Here is a 17864-nt window from a genome sequence, read left to right on the forward strand (position 1 = left end):
TTTTTCACCAGAGGTGTATAAAAACTTTTTACACCCAACCATTTAGTCAATTGTGCATTAAATATGTCCTAGTATTTTATAAAATTGATTTGGTACAATTTTGAAATAAATATATGGTAGATCCTTTACAAAAGAACTCATTTTGGGCACTCGAAAAATGGAAAATGAATTTTTAATCAACCATGACAAATTTTTCAGTTAACTATGACCAATTTAGATGGTCATGACATCGTACGCGTGTGCTGCATTTTGATTGGTCCGTGGGCGTTTCACGTGGATCGTGGATGGATCACCATCGGATGCTCCCGGATCCAACGGCTGTCCTCACCCGAAGCCCACCTAAGCCGAAACCCTAGCTCTCCTGAGTCCTCGTGCCCCTCTCTCCCCGCACACCACTCCTCCTTCCTTCCAGATCGTGGCCGCCACCTCCCTCCGGCGGAGCGCCCCGCCGTCCATGGAGTCCCCCACACACTCCTCTCTCGCATCCCCCTCCCGAATCACCGCATGACCCCTTCTCCCCATCGCCGTCGCCGCTCCCTTTTCCCCATCACAGTCCTTCCCCACGCCCCGCACTTCCCAGATCCACGCCGCACGTCGCCGTCCACGCACGCTCATCGTCCCTCCCTCACGCGCTCCCTCTCCCACATCGCCGCCGCCACCCTGCCGATTCAGATCCGACAACACCGCCCGCACCCGCGCACCACCACCTGTTCCTATGCCCGTCCTGGAGGCCTCAGTCGGCGCCCTCTGTTGCATGGCCGCCGCGCTCGTCCCGCCCTCGGCGCCGCACCTCCACCGCCTTCTTTGCTGGCACCTCGCCGACGCCTCCGCCCCTTCCTCGTCCATGCGCATCTGCTCAGGCTCACATTGGGCTCCTCATCGTCCTCCTTGACCTGCTCCTCCCGCCCGCGCTCCTCTCCAACTTCCTCCCCGCCGGCGCCCCCTCCTTTCCGCTCCCCTCCCCTCCCCTCCATAGGGCCAGATCCACACCGCATCTGCATCTGCGCCGCCACCACGCCCAAACCACAGCCGAGGAGAGGAGCCCCGCCGCCACCACGCCCTCCTCCTTCCACCTCCACAGCTCTCCCTCCCTCCCTCCCTCCCCGCGCCTCAAACCCTAGCATGTGCGCGGGCGGCCATGGCGACCGAGCTCTGGATCCTCAGCACCCTCTTCTCCAAGAGCAAGACCAGCAACGCAACGTCCACAAGGAGAGGCTATGGTATGCTCGGTATGAATCCCTTTCTCTTCTTCTTCTCCTTCTTCTGGTTTCCTTCATCCCACATTTGATTCCTGCGTTCTCTGCAGTTTGCTCACTCTGATCTGCTACAGTACGGTCTGCTTCAGCTTGTGAAGGAAGGGGGCCAGCCAAGGAGAAGCTGCTGTGCTGCACGTCGTCTACAGGATCAACATCGAAGTAGTAAGTCCCTGCCCCTCATCCCCTCCATGCCCATCTTTGTTCGCATTAACCACTATGGCCATGGCCAGTTTTTCAACAGCAGTCAGTGTCACACACGCCAAACCCAAAATCAATTTCGCGTTATAATAGCAGCTAAAATTCAGATCTGGGACAATGATTCTACCCTATAAAACGATTCAATGCCGCTAGTCTCAGGGGTTTGAATTGGCCTTAGCACGTACGAATGGAAGTGATGCATACAAGTGAAGCATCCCTCTTACAGTAAAGAATGCAGTTTGAGGATAATCTGCCAATTCTTCTGTAGTGGATATAAAATAATTAGGCATTTCTAAATTGTCTTGAATTTCCTTGAACTGAAAAATGGACTAATCTACTTGCTGCCTGTGCTACTAAACATAAAACTGAAAAACCTTTTACTGCCATTTTGTAGGTACTTTCCATAATGAACTTGGTTTCTGTTCACACACATGTACTGCTACATTATCCTATACATGTTGTCTGAATTATGTGAGAGGATACTGCCATTTTGTTGGTACTTTCCATATTGAATTCATTGTAGCAGACATCAACAGGTTTTAGATGTAACACTCTTTACTTTTGTCGCTGGTTTACATTTGTCAATCCTAGGAATTAATTAGTGCCTTCTGTTTTGACTCTAGATTTGAATAGTGCCCAGGTAGTGTTCATTAGTAGGTTAAAAGGACGTTCAGCTTATTTATTAAATCATGATATACAAAAGGTTTAGCTACGTGGGACTCCCAAGTCTGCAACTATAGTAGAAATAATGCTATGGAGCAAGAGTTCTGTTGGGCATCCTTTGCATTTCTCTTGTCATGTTCCATGCTTCACAACATGTGGGCAAACATATCAGTACACATGCACACTGCAGTTTGTAATGTCATTTAATAGGGGATGCATTAAGGTACTTTATTTCCATTATAAACTAATAATAATTAAGAGCTTAGTAAGGTAACAATAATCTAGCATATATAGTAGAATATTAGATGTGCTTGTATAAATAGAATGCAAAGTTTGGAAATGAACTGAAATCTGAGAGCAGGAAGTGGTAGGCTTAATTTCATTTAGAAAAATAGGTGTACTGCAGCACCATATATTAAGGCAATTCCTCATCCAAAACAAATTGGAGGGGAAGATAGTCAAGTTAGCGACCCAGTTTTCATTCTGTGGGCTTTCCTTTCTTCAATGCTATGTTATGGTAGTCCATCCTATACGTTTCCAGGTTTTCTAACTATATGCAAAACTTCCTGTAGGCTCGGTGAGGGATGCTCCACCAGCATCCTGCTGCTTGGCAGTGGACGACAAGGACTTCCTCGCGCACGAGATAATTGGCGCACTATTCTGCTGTTGCCAAGTAGAGGAATAAGAGGATATATGAAGTTTACTATTAATGTTTCATGCAGGTGGGGTTACCCAATGTTGGCAAATCAACTTTCTTTAACATATTAACAAAGGTGGGCTCCTGCGCCGGCAACTCCAGGTCCCGACCCCTCCCTCCCTCGTCTCCCCGTCTCGTTTTTGTTTCCCGTAGTGGCTGCTGCTATTTCACGTCGGGTTCTGACTCGGTTTGGTTTGTTGTTGTTGTTTCCGTTATGGTGGCGCAGGCTTGCGGTGAAGAAGATCAAGGCTGAGAAGGACCCCAACAAGCCCACGCGCCCTCGAGCGCTTTCTTCATCTTCATGTGAGTCCCAGTCTTGGTTCCTGGTTCGATTCGTGTTGCTTCTGTGGTGTGGCGTCGCGTCCTGACCGAGGATTTGGTGCGTGCTTCGTCTTCGCAGGGACAACTTCAGGAAGGAGTACAAGGAGAAGCACCCCGGCGTCAAGCTGGTCTCCGTGGTAAGCGTCCCCCATCCGCCTCTGTCTCGTTGTTCATTCGAACTGGTGGTGCTGCGAGATGAGTTGCCTTGTGAATTTTGTGTCCTGATATGGTTTAGGTTGGTTGAATTGCAGATTGGTAAGGCCGGTGGTGAGAAGTGGAAGTCCATGAGTGATGCTGTAAGTTGCACGTCTCCCCTCCCCTCTCTGTTACCGCTCAATTCGGTGCCGATTTACTTGTTTTTGTCTTACTTCGCCTAGTGTTCGAACCAGTTGGTCAGTTAGATTTTGAATGGCAGTAGCAGCAAACTGATTTTTATCAAATATATCTCTATTACCGCTCAATTCGGTGCCGGTTTTCTAATGGCAGTAGCAGCAAACTGATTTTTATCAATTATATCTTATGCGAAGTTTAGGCGCAATGTGTTGCAGTGAAGTATTTTTCATGACTTGCACTTGTGCAATGAATATTCATATTGTGTCTATGTTTTCTTGTATGAATGAGTATCTCATTTTAACTAGCTGGAGAATGAAAAGCATGGTACTAGCTGAATTTCTGTTGTCATTCTAAATAACTGTCCTTTTTTTAAACCCTTCCTAATTTGTTTGCAGCCCTTCCTAATTTTTTGTTCTTGTTCTATTTGAAAATGGATGCAGCAGGTGCTCTGCTCTTGCACACGTCTGGCACCGTCTCCAGCGCGGTGGTGCTTCTTGAGGCGACCGGCGTGATGGCGGCTTTGTACGGCGGCGAACACAAGCTCTTTGGTGAGTCGGCTCCATCTTCTAGCCCTAGCTCCCTATTTTCTGCTCCTATAGCATGCTCTATTGGTTTAGAACACTAGCAGCAGTAGCCTACCGTGTATGCGTACTAAACAGCAGGAGCTCAATCACCTTGTGTACATTAGCAGCTTGCTTACACACTTGTCACTGCTTGTGGTAGCCATTACATAGCTGAATCATGTCCGTGTCTACTAATCATCAATTCATAGTATTTGGCTTCTGTGTGATGTGCATATACTTTCTGATTTAAAGTTACTAATATTTTTTGTTTTGATTCTTTCTCTGGTGCGAGGAAAGCTGTGAGTAGACGTCAAAGATGCCTACTTGCTTGGCTGCTACAGTGATGCATGCGCCGGTCAAGCAAACACACGTGCATATACGTACATGTTAGGATAGTAGTAGATGTGCCATAATTCCTGTGTAAGGAAATGTATTCCTGAGATGATTTTGTTATGTTATCTAAACCTGGGAGATGTGTTATGTGATGTGTATGATGGATTATTTGTATTCGACATTGAGTTTTCCTGATTTGAATATGAAACAATGTCGGATGTGTGTCTGTAACTGGATTAAAGAGGTCTTGTGCCCAAACAATTTTGTCCAAACATTTATTTCAAAATCCGAGATCTAATAGTGGACAACTAATTGGCTTGAAAAAGGCCACAGCCCAACAAGCATTGGTCTGTTTAAAAAGTGAAACAAAAACAGTTTCAAAAAATAAAACAAAAAAAATATATTGCAAAAAAGGCCGAGGCCCCCTAATATGGAAGTATGGCCCGTGCAGAAATTGACAAAAAAATACACTAAAAAGGCCGAATTGTTGGGCTCGGCCCATGTAGAAAACCGAATTGGACCGGGTTGAATCTTGTGCCACATCAGCTTGCCACGCTGGATGCCTACGTGGCCTGGGGAGGTTGCTAGTGACCAAAACGCCACAGTAGGCATATTTTGATCGTAAACGTCTACGACCTTCTCACAGAGAAGGTCGCTATAGTCAGTTTACGACCCTCAGCTTTTGACCTTCTGTTTTTGTCACAAAAAGATCGCAAATGAAAAACCATGACCTTTCAGTGACCAATAGTGGTGGTCACAAGTTGACATATTTCTTGTAGTGACACACACGGTCGAAGACTCTGTCGTCCGCGCGGTGCCTCCTCCCAACGGTAGCTACCCTCTGCCGAATGGGCAACTGGGAGATGATGCATGGGTTCCATTGCCATTGGGGGAGAAGGGGCGAGCTAAGCTAAGGTGATGGAGGTACTTGGGATGAATGCGATGCGTGAGTCACATGCCATGGGGATTATATTATATTGCTAGCCGGTGAGGATTGTTTATTTTTGGGCATTTTTTGCTAGTCGTGTGGGAAGCCTACCCGGTTGTGCATGGAAACCTGTGCAGTTGTGGGGGGACAGGTTCACCAACGCTTCATTGGCGCCTCTTGGGGACGATGCGTGGCCATCTGAGACGTGTGCGGTGGTCAGATGTGGACAAAAATTCTCTGGCGGGAACGCTTCGACAAGACGTGCATGAAGAGGACAGGACAAAGCGTGTGCAGACAGTTCATAAAAAACGTTTGCGATGGTGCTACATAGAAAATGCTTGTTTTCTAATTACCGTCATGCATGATTTATCACCCACGTTTTATCCTAGAGAACCATGTGAGATGCCAAAACCCCATTCACATCCCCAGGTTGCCGGCCCGCTCATTCGCGAGCGAGTAGTCGGCCATTCCCAAGGTGCGTGTTGAATTGATATATGCATGTGGATGTCCACGGGCACTTCCCGCGGTCCTGGCAGCCTCAGCGTGCTTTGCTCGCAATTGGGGCCGACGAACAATCACGGTTTGGGCAACATGCAGGTGATTGTGCTGCGCACGGTGCCACCATGTAATTAAGTACACTATACAACAAACCGTAATGTGGACATGGCGCACCATTAAGTGTGTCAATTCAACATTTCTATCTCCCCACAACCCAAGAATCACACCGACGTAGAGACTACACATACAGAGAGGATCGAGCTGCTTCTCCTATATGGTTTCCAGGGCGAACGCTTACGAGCCATTCACCCTACATTTCACTATGCCATCCTATGGCGGGACGGACCTCACGATGGTGTACACCAATGAGCCTTACTGGGTGGACTGTTGCATCGCCACATTCGAGTAGTTCCATCAAGAGGACAAGTACAAGATGGTTGGGTTCAACCTCAAGTTCACCGGCCAGTGTGTCGGGCATGATCAAAAGGTCGTTATCGTCCAGTTGCCCATCCTCGTCTGCCACTATTGCAGGGCCACAAGGCCTTGTCAAAGTTCCACAGTGTTTGTCAACAACCCTGATTACATATTTGTTGTGGTGGACATCGCCAACAATGCAAAGGTGTTCCTTACTTCTTCGGACATTTCCTATCCGAATCTCATCAACATCTAGAAGAAATACAAGATCATCGACAATGGAAAGAAGCAGGACCCCAGGCTGACCTCGTCGCGGCCATAATTGACCCCTTCTACGTACACGGCTTATGCTGGGAAATCATCTATGTTATTTTCACTCATGGTAAATAGTTTAGCTGCTTGAATGGTATGTTGTATAGCGCACATAGCTTGTGTTGGGGAATTGTCTATTTACTTTTGCTCATCGCAAACAGTTTTGTCGACTGAACTGTATGCCTTACATTGCACACACATCTCGTTTCTGAGTCATGCTTGATGGATCGGCCATCACACACGTATCTTTTTCTTTCAGACGGTTTTATTTTTCTGCCATGTGCGATGGATGGATCATACACAGTTTAGTCTAAGAGTGTGTTGAAAGAAGTAAGTCATGGAAGCGTATGCATCACCGCAGGACGCGTGCGTTTTATATAGATCGATAGGATACAAGTGGAGGAAGGTTGTTTCTAGTCTTGACCCATACTCCAAGCTATACAAGAGATAGGATCATATCTAGTCTAACAACCTGGCTAAGTTACAACACAACACGCACACATACATACATATCACGTTACACACCAACGTTAGCCTATCATGTAACATCCTCCCTCAATCTAAATGTGTCAAGGTTTAGATTGTTCTTGAAGGCTTGAAGTTGTCGATCTTGTAGGGCCTTTGTAAAGCCACCAGCAACTTGATCTCCTGTTGGAATAAATCTAATGTCCAAGAGCTTTCTTGCAACTCTTTCACGAACAAAATGAAATTCAATTTCTATATGCTTTGTTCTTGCATGAAACACGGGATTTGCAGAGAGATAATTAAGTTGCTCCAAGATTATCACACCATAAGCAAGAGGCACGTGGTCTTCCAATTCCTAACTCATCTTGTAGGGTTTCTACCCACATTATCTCGGCTATTGCATTTACCAAAGACTTGTATTCTGCTTCGGTGTTGGAGCAAGAGACTGTTGCTTGTTTCTTTGCATTCCAAGATATAAGACTAGAACCAAAGGAAACAGCAAACCCACCAGTAGAATTTCTATCACCAGGACATCTTGCCTAGTCTGCATCAGAGAAGGCACTTACCGTTGTTGATGGTGACTTCCAAATTTTCAATCTAGTTCCAGCACTTCCATGGATATACCTCGATATCCTCTTTACAGTTGTCCAATGTAAAGATGTAGGACAATGCAAAAATTGACAGAACTTATTAACAGAGAAGGATATATCGAGTCTTGTCAAAGATAAATATTGAAGCGCACCAACTGCACTTCTATAGTTTGTCCCTTCTTCTAGACTTAGCAATTCTCCTTCATGTAGTGACAGATGTTCAGTGGTAGACAAAGGTGTACTAGAAGGTTTACAATCCTTCATGCCTACACGTTGAAGAATATCTGTTGCATACTTCACTTGAGTTAGCAGAATACCATCATGTGTCTTTTTTTACTTTGATGCTAAGGAAATAGTGCAGCTCTCCCAAATCCTTTAATGCAAATTCATTCTTCAAGTTCTTAAGCAAAGCTAAGGTGGCTTCTTGTGAAGAACAAGCTGTTCGGAAACGTTGCATGGAAAATAAAAAAATCTACGCACACGCAAGATCTATTCATGGATAAGCATAGCTACGAGAGGGGGAGAGCATCTACATACCCTTGTAGATCGCTAAGCGGAAGCGTATATAATGCGGTTGATGTAGTCGTACTCTTCGCGATCCGATCACGATCCAACCGATCATGTGCTGAAGGATGACACCTCCGAGTTTAGCACATGTGCGGCTTGATGATGTATCCTCCTTATTGATACAGCAAGCGGGAGAGGAGAATTAGATGGGATCACAACCAACACGATGGTGTGGTGGTGATGTGGTGGTGGAGCACCGACAATGCTTCGCTAAGCGTCACCGGGACGAGGCGGTGGAACTACGGAGTAACCGGGAGAGAGAGGGGCGCCAAGGGCTTTGTGTGTCCTCTTGGGGCACCCCTTCCCCTTTATATATAGGTGGAGGGGCATGGGGAACAGCCCCTCCAAACCCTAGGGCGCAACAAAGGGGGAGGAGGTGGAATCCTAGTCCTCCTCTTACCCTTCCATACAATGGTAGACTTTCCACCTTTCCCAACTCCATGGGCCTTGAGGGACTTGTGTGCGCCTAGACCAATAAGGCCATGTAGCCTCCTCTGAGCCCATGCTGACCCTTGGGATGTGGTGGAACCCTTGATGGACTTCCGGACTCCTCTGTAAGTTTCCGGAACCTTCTGGAAGCTTCTGAGTGCAATACCGAAAAAACTGAAACTTTTTCCGAAACCCTGAAAACAACTTTCCATATATAAATATTTACCTCCCGACCATTCCGAGACTCCTCGTGACGTTCGGGATCTCATCCCGGACTCTGAACACCATTCGGTTACCAATCATCAAATATCCCAATACTACTCAAGCGTCAACAAATGTTAAGCGTGTGACCCTGCGGTTTCAGGAATCATGTAGTCATGACCGACACACCTCTCCGGTCAATAACCAATAGCGAGACCTGGATGCCCGTATTGTTCCCTACATATTCCACGTAGATCTTTTATAGGTTGAACCACGATATCAAGGATTCGGTTAATCCCGTACGTAGTTCCCTTTGTCCGTCGGTATGTTACTTGCCCGAAATTCGATCGTCGGCATCTCATACCTAGTTCAATCTCGTTACCGGCAAGTCTCTTTACTCGTTCTGTAATACAAGATCCCATGACTAACTCCTTAGTCACATTGCTTGCAAGCTTCTCGTGATGTTGTATTACCTAGAGGGCCCAAAGATACCTCTCCATCAGACGGGGTGACAAATCCCAGTCTCGATCCATGCCAACCCAACAGACACCATCGGAGATACATGTAGAGCACCTTTATGATCACCCAGTTACGAAGTGATGTTTGATAGCACGCAAGGTATTCCTCCTGTATCCGAGAGTTGCATGATATCATGGTTGAAGGAACAAGTACTTGACATGAAGAAAGCTATAGCAAATAACTTTGCTAGGGATTCGATTTATCAAATAGGTGGCAGCAATAAAAGCCTCATCCCGAAATTTTAGAGGCATGGAGGCTTGGGCAAGAAGAGACAGGCCTACTTCAACAATGTGTCAATGTTTTCTCTCAGCTGGACCATTTTGTTGGTGAGCATGAGGACAAGAAACATGATGACATATGCCTATCTTGGTGAAAAAGGAGTTTGTAGAGAAAGAATCTTGCGATCAAATTGTCATTCTACTAGATTATGAAAGTCATGAAATTTTTGGAAGACTTTAGACTTGTGTTTCATTAAATAAATCCATGCGAATTTACTGAAATCATCTATGACACTCACATAATATATGTTTTCTTCCTACTGTTTTAACAGCAGGATCCCAAACATCAAAAAACACAAGCTCTAAAGGAACCTTTATTCGCTCATTGATTTTGGATAAAGCAATTGGTGACTTTTGCCTTTCTGACAGGCGTCACATACAAACTCATTAGTGAAAGAACTGGCACATGGGAGATTATCTTGACTAATGACTTTGCTAACAATGACATAGGATGGATGGCATAAACGTTGGTGCCACCTATCCTAAGATAGCTTGGTAGCACTGAGCACTTGCTTCTTGACATTGGATCACATGTGCCTAACTGGGTAGAGACCTCTTCTACCCTTGCCTTGAAGGAGTACCTTCCTCGTTCCCCGTTTCCTTGACAAGAAAATAACAGGGATGAATTTCAACATAAGAATCATTGTCAATGGCAAGGCGGCTAGCAGAAATCAGACTTTTCTGGGCTTGGGGTACATGAAGAATATTATTTAGGTGAAGATCACGATCAGGGGTGTGAATAGCCGAATGACCAACATGTTTAATAACCATAGCTGAACCACTTGCAGTATGAATCTGCTCGTTGCCGGTGTAGCCGTCGCGCATGGTCACCTTCTCCATGTCTCCCGTGATGTGGTCGGTGGCACCACTGTCAAGGTACCAGTTGGTGTTCACCCCATACTATGGTACTGCAAGTTTAGCCTACTTCTCCTCCACACCCTAGTAGTACTCGTCATAGTGTTTCTAGCACTTCCATGCTGGGTGGCCCATCTTGCCACAGATCTGGCACTGCACCCTGGGAGTAGAGGCAAGATTGTTGTTGTTGTTGCCTCCGCCGCCGTCGTTGTTGCCGCCATGTCAAACAATGTCGCGACCTCCTATCTTGGAGTAGTTGTGGCCGCCATGATCACCACCATTGCTGCCTTGTGTGCGGCTGCGATTATCACCATCGCCGCCGTGCTTGCGGCCTTGAGTAGAAGCATTGGCAGAGAACTGCGGACCTCCACCATGAAGGTTCAGCCTCGTCTCGAAGCTGAGCAGCTTTGAAAACAGCTCGGCCTGAGTGACAGGCTCCACCCGGGAACACATGGCAGAGACCACGAGATCGAAGTCTTCTTCGAGCCTTGCCAGGATGTGGGATACGATGTCTTCCTCGTCCACCCTCTTCCCTGCGGCGATCAGTTCATCACAGAGGGACCTGATCTTACCAACAAGTCGGTGATGGAGGAGTTGCCCTTCTGCAGATTGGCAACGACAATCCGGACGTTGGTGGTATGGGAATGGGTCTGAGATGCAAGCATCCCTTCAACCATGTTCCAAAGCTCTGCCGAGGTGGGACGCAAAGCAACCTGGATGTCTATCTCATGAGGGAGTGTCGTCAGAAGATAGGAGAAGACTTGTTGGTCTTGTGCATACCAGGTTTGGAAGTCTGGGTTCGGCACCTTCACCGTGGTCTTGCCATCAGACGAGGTTACGTCCATCTGCATGGGCGGTGCTGGCTGGTCGACATTGAGGTACTTTGCCATCTGCGCTCCACGGATGGCTGAGAGCACGGTCACCCGCGATAGCACCTGATTACCCTTGGTGATCTTCTCGGTGGTGGCATGAGCAAATGGAAAGGAGCGGAAGGAACTTGAAGACGTCGCCATCGATGAGTTCGAGGATGGCTCTGATACCATGAAAGAACTAAGGCGTGGAAGGATATGCACCATCGTAGGGACACGTGTGTGTTGAATAGATCGATAGGATACAAGTGGCGGCAGGTTATTTCTAGTCTTACCCATACTCCAAGCTATACAAGAGATAGGATCATATCTAGTCCAACAACCTGACACTAGAAAAAAATACACTTTCGTGATGATACGTGTTTTTCACAGTAGGTCGCGTTTTTTGTCATGCATGTACATCCATGACGATTTTATGACAGAATCAAGATAGTCATACCTATGCTGCCGTAGAAGTGTTCCATGACATTACCAAAATTATCATCACAGAAGTGTCCACTTCCATGACGATAAATCGCGCGTCACAGAAGAGCTTTCGTCAAGGGTGACCGACACGTGGCATCCACCGTAACGGAACGCCGTTAAGCTATCAGGTCGGGTTTTGGATCCGATAACCCGTTAACAGCCCCGACCAATGGGGATTTGCCACGTGTAAAATCATCATTGGCTGGAGGAAACATGTGTCGGCTCATCGTTGTGACAGATGTCATCCACTCATTGGACGGAAGGCGCCTATGATACGTCGACAGGTGGCACGGCCCAATAGAGGCCCATTCCTGTGAAAAGGCCGACCCGTTTGACTTGGTCAAAAGGTGGCGGGCCGGCCCATGGAAAGCCTGTTAACGACATGTTCACATAAAGCCCATTTACAGCCCGCTAACCCAAGGCCCGTCACGCCCTATCCTAATTAGGCCCAGTAGCGTCATCTGGGCCATCCAATATGATTCCAACCTGTTTTCACTTCTGGCGCATGTATGGCCCATGACGTCTTTCAGCCCATATGAGGCCCTATGTAACTCTTGGCCTATTAACGACCCGTGGTGAAACTGGCCCATAATGAACAGTGTGTCACTTTACACCCATTAAGGGCCCGTGGTGAAACTGGCCCGTAATGAACAATGTATCACTTTATACCCATTAACGGCCCGTTATTCCGTTGGGCCGTTTCCATCCCATGTTATCTTTCGGCCTTCTCAGAGCCCATTTATTCTTGGGCTCATTTTCAGCATTCATTTACTTACGGTCCGTTACTGTCATTTTCTGCTTGTGGGCCAAATTCAGCCCGTGGTTACAGTCGGGCCGTTTGTGGTCTGTTAATACGTTGGGCCGTTTTCATAGCGTCATCAAATACGGCCTATTAATGATGGCCCGTTATGGTCAGCCCATGAACGGACGATTCCAACTCTAGCCCGTTTACGGCCATAATGCGGTCTGTTTGGCCCATGTTTGCCCAATCGATCATACGGCCCGTATAAGGCCCATTGATGATACGGCCCGCAGAAGGCCCATTGTTTCTACGGCCTGTAGGAGGCCCATTGTTTCTACGGCGCGTAGAAGGCCCACTGTTTCTACGGCCAGTCGGAGGCCCAGTGTCACTATAGTAAATATTAGCCCATGGTTATTGTGACCTACTTTTAAGAAATAGGTTATTGCAACCACTAGCAAACCGCGGAAAAAGAACTCCAATGACTACAAGCAAACAAATAAACAAGACAACAAGGAAATAAATAAGCAAGCAATTAACGTTAGGCTATCACGGCTATTACAAATATTACATCCACTGGGCATCAAAGTTCGCCACTAGTGCAAATATAGGGAACAAAGCAGCATATCATATACACTGGTTGTCAAAGTTGGCGACCAGCGCAAATAAACGCCGCAGCAAAACAAATCCAGAACTGAAACCACTTCAGAAGATCTCAAGAAACAATATCCTGGGTACCCATAATGCTGGCAAGATGCTTAGCATGCTTATTAACTTTCTCTTGTTTGGCGCTTAAATCCTTCAACGCTTGTTGTTGCACTAGAAAATATGCATCTGGATTCTGCAGGGACTTCCTCAGTCCTTTAGTTTCCTGTCGCAGCACATCTGATCGATGTCTTTCAACTTGAAGTTGAGACTCAAGAAGATGAACTGATTCAGGCAGCGAGTTCGAACAGCTTGTGCCAGCTGTAGTGGCCAGTAACTCGAACACTACATCAAGACAGGACTTTTGGGTTCCCTCACTGTCGTCAATATAGTTTTTATCAGCTTTCTTGGAGACCAACAGGGATGTCTCACTATCTTCAACCTTAGCTACAATACTTCCTTTACCATTGGATAACGCGGTATTGTTCTCCAATATTTTGTCTGCATTCTAAAAGAGAAACAAGCAGACACATCACATGTTTACCATGTTGTATATTAAACTCATTTTGCTAAATGAGTTCAGTAGTAAAGTGGACAGGATAACAACATGAAACAAACATATATCTATGTACCATGGTCACTTTATGGTCTATATCATTCTAGTTTTTGTTGCCAAATCAAGATAGAGACACAGTTCAAATAATATTTGTTCAAGACAAAGCAGAATAGATAGAATATAAGTGTGGGTAACTATAGAGCAATAACAACACTTGTAATGTGCATGACATGAGAACATAACTGTTTATTCAATTGAAACTGAAATCAACATAGAGCAGGTTACAACAGCAAACCAGTTAAAGAAACAGGTTTAAAACATACCTGTTGCACCATTGGAGTTTTAATTCCATCCTTCAAATTTGAAAATAGTTGGTATGAGTAAATACAGTAATGCAAGAGCAAAGGAGTATGAACCATAGCTACAGAACCTGACCTGAGAACAAATCTTCTTCTCCTTTAAGTGTTGAGTTGGGATTCGGAGTGGTGGTCCTCGTGCTTTGGGCACTGCAGTTCCCTTACTAATTGCTCGTGTTAGGGTGCTCTGTGGTGGAGACGGTGATGTGTCAACTGGAACTGGGTTACTATCTGTCGGGGTTGGGGTTAGAAGGGGTGTAGCTGGTTCTCTATCCAACTGGGTAGGGGTACAATCTGTGAGAGTCTGGGTTATGTGTGGTGGATCGGGTACTTGGGCAAGTACAACCGTGGTTCTATCTGCATCAACTGGTAGCACTATCTTTTCTGAAGACCGTGTTGTTACTCCCTTAGATACTGCCATCACGCTCTCCAATTCAAATGGCTGATAAACAACAAAAGTAATTGAAAGTATAGACATTGTATGATAGACAGGTGCAATGGATAGTGGGGAATAAAAGAGGGCATGAAATAATTCATATTTATGTTGTCTAACCAAACAGGATAGCATGACACAATTTCACATATATGATGGCTAACTAAACAGGATAGCATGACACAATTTCACATTATGATGGCTAACTAAAAAAGATGGAAAGACATAGTTCAAAATATGAGACTATGTAAACAGGATGACATGACATAACTATATAATGTGTTTATTAAATAGGTTGGCATGCCATAATTCACATCCATTCACGGATAGAATGCCATAATTCAAAATATGATGACTGTAAACACTAAATAGGATGAGATGATATAACTATATGATGTCTTTATTAAATGGGTTGCCATGCCATAATTCAGATAGATGATGTGTATGTACTATGTAAACATGATGGCATGATATAATTCAAATATATGATTTATATAGTAAGCAAGTAAGCAGATGGCAATCCATATATGATGTAAAAACTAAGCAATGCAAGACAACATGCATGACATGGGTAATATAACCCTGCCAAGTTTGAGCATAGACCTCAGGGGGGAAATAGGACTGGTCATCAGTCTCTGAATCCTCCTCTAAGGAGCTCTCTGTAACCAGCAAGATGTCTGCTTCAGCAGGTAGCATTGTCTGCTCTAAATGCCTTGTTTTCACTCCAGATACTTCCATCGCCGCTTCAAATGGCTGATGCACAGGAAGAGTAGTTGAATATACAAACGTTGTCAACAAATGGAACATGTAATACAAAAAAATGATAGCATGATATAATTCACATATATGATGATTGGCTAAAGAGCATGGCATTGCATAATTCACATATATAATGCCTTTGCAACAAGGTATCATTGTATAATTCACATATATAATGTCTTGCAACAAGATGGCAATGCATAATTCACATATATGGTAATTAGACACTGAACAGGTGGCATTCACACAAAGCATGTCTAAACTAATCAAATGACATAGCAATACAAGACACCATACACACGATATGACAACATAACCCTGCCAAGTTAGAGCATACACCTCGGGGGGATAGAACTGGTCATCTGTCTCTGAATCCTCCTCTGAGGAGCTATCCGTAACCAGCGAGATATGCGCTTCGTCAGATAGAATAGTCTGCTCTGAAGACCTTGTTTTCACTCCAGAATTTGCCATCACCGTGTCAAATGGCTGATGCACACGAAGAGCAGTTGAATGTACTAACATTTTTGACAAATGTAATATGTAACAAAAAAAAGGATGGCCTAATATAATTTACATATAAGATGACTGGCTAAGCAGGATGGCATTGCAAAATTCACATATATGATGCCTGGCTAAACAAGATGGCGTTGCAGAATTCACATAAACGATGAATAAACTAAACAGATGACATTCGCACAAAGGATGTCTAAACTAAGCAGATGACATGTTTGATGTATAAAGTAAGCAATGCAAGACACCATATGCATGATATAACCAACATCAGCATGCCAAGTTAGAGCGAAGACCTCAGGGGGTAAATAGGGGTTGTCTTCTCCTTCTGAATCCCCCTCAGAACAGATATCTTCCTCTCAATTACAATCCGAAATGCATGGAGGGGGGGCTGCCTTTGCGCCTACCATGGAGCGACATCTGCATGAAATTTTATTGCCACGCAAGGCTCGTCTCTTTTGCTCTACATGTTCAGTTCCATTGTTTACAATAACTGTCATGCATAGGAATAAAACATAGTGAGATTATGTAAGGAGTGCATGCAGAAATCCAGAGTGATGGTAGCAACTTGTGGATAAACCTAAAACCAATAATAGCAGGCAGATAATGGCTTCAGTTAAAAATACAGATAATGGCTTCTTTATTGTTTGTTTCCCACCCAACGTGAAACTCATAGTAGACACCGGAGATTAACTAGATAGTAGATAAATACTATTGATAGCGGCCCCGATATGTACCCCCACAACCATTTAAAAACTCAAGTTTGACCATTAGTTTGGAGCTGACTCAGAGTCTAATCGGTGAACAGGACGATAAAGTAGCATGTAATATTAAGCGATGCATAACATAAGCAGACATGAAAGAGTGTGACCTCTCTTGCGGACCCGTGTAGTCCTCGAGGTCATCTGCTCGGTTGATGATGGTAATGCAGTTTTCATGGCTGCCAGCGGCGCGGAAGATCTGAGGCGGCGAAAGATAGTCTGGAGGCCGGATCCCTGCTGTGCTGGACCCTTCTGTCGTTGGAGCAGCTGAGCTGGGGTGGACGATGGCGCAGCAGGAGCGGGACAAACCACACAAGGTTTTCTTTGACAACTATCTGTAAGAGAAGTAATTCTGTAAGGGCTCGTTTGAATTGGAGGATTCCAACAATGCAGGGATAGGAAATAGACAGGAATAGGATAGGAATGCACATGCAAAACAGAGAATTTAAAAACACAGGATTTCTGCCAATCTGGGTGTTTGATTCACAACAATTGGAAGATCACAGGATGCAAAGAAGCATGGTGAGATTAAGTCAAACCACAAGAAAATGTACGGTTATAATGCTATTTCTTAGTCTTGTGCTTCATGAATAGGAATTTGTAAAGGAGGACAAGTGAAAATTAAAATTCCTACGTTTTTTCTTTCAAGGAGACAATAAAGGAACAAATCCGTGTGCTCAATGGACAATATATATAACATGTAGAGTAAAAAAGAGATGCAACAAGTGTACAACCTCTTTGGCGAAACCATGTCGATCTCAGTGTGATTGGGTTGGTCGGTGAGGATGCTCCGACTGACTTTGTTATCGAAGGAGGGGAAGAAGATCTTAGGCGTCTGGAGATGGAGCCCGAGGTACTGCTCCGCTGTGATGGAGGGTTTCATCGTTGGAGCAGCTCCGGTGAGTTGTACGACGCCGAGGCTGAAGCAGGACAAGAGAGACAACGAACAACGTTAACCTGAGTGGAATTCTAATAGCATCTCCAATACATGATATAAAATACATAACCACAAAGTGCTAGATGTAAAATACATCAGCCGCTCATGTCTGAACTTAACTGTCTAAACTAAACTTAACTGTCGAAACTGAACTTAACTGTCGAAACTGAATTTTGTTGTCGAAACTGAACGCACTAGCAAGGTGAGGCTACACGTCGGTCGACTAACTTTTTCATCTCTAGTCAGTCGATTTTGCAGCCGTTGGATACGAAATCAAGGGTCTGCGGTTCATCTTCAACCTCCACCCCCCTGAGCCGCCAGCCACCACCGGCCAAATAGCAGCCCCCCGCCGCCCGTGGCCGGCGGTGCGCCGCCCCGCCCACCCCAAAAACACTCCCCACCACCGGTCCGCCG

At 45.3% G+C, this 17864-nt stretch overlaps 1 protein-coding gene across 1 annotated transcript; it reads left to right on the forward strand.

Moving 5' to 3' along the window:
* The first annotated feature begins 1138 nt into the window (after positions 1-1138).
* Positions 1139-4334, forward strand: LOC119339001. Its single transcript, XM_037611192.1, has 9 exons — positions 1139-1220; positions 2690-2790; positions 2840-2916; positions 3041-3163; positions 3215-3272; positions 3387-3431; positions 3774-3792; positions 3909-4010; positions 4228-4334. Exons 1-9 carry the CDS (start codon positions 1139-1141, stop codon positions 4332-4334), a joined length of 714 nt encoding a protein of 237 aa, XP_037467089.1.
* Positions 4335-17864: the final 13530 nt, after the last annotated feature.

The sequence above is a fragment of the Triticum dicoccoides genome, chromosome 7B, assembly GCF_002162155.2.
Source record: "Triticum dicoccoides isolate Atlit2015 ecotype Zavitan chromosome 7B, WEW_v2.0, whole genome shotgun sequence".
Classification (NCBI taxonomy): Eukaryota; Viridiplantae; Streptophyta; class Magnoliopsida; order Poales; family Poaceae; genus Triticum; species Triticum dicoccoides.

Excerpts from the sequence above, each read along its gene's own strand:
- LOC119339001 (XM_037611192.1), top strand. The coding sequence starts at position 1,139 with ATGGCGACCGAGCTCTGGATCCTCAGCACCCTCTTCTCCAAGAGCAAG. Across the intron at positions 2,791-2,839 it reads CACTATTCTGCTGTTGCCAA|GTGGGGTTACCCAATGTTGG; the intron begins GTAGAGGAATAA and ends TGTTTCATGCAG. Across the intron at positions 2,917-3,040 it reads TCCTGCGCCGGCAACTCCAG|GCTTGCGGTGAAGAAGATCA; the intron begins GTCCCGACCCCT and ends ATGGTGGCGCAG.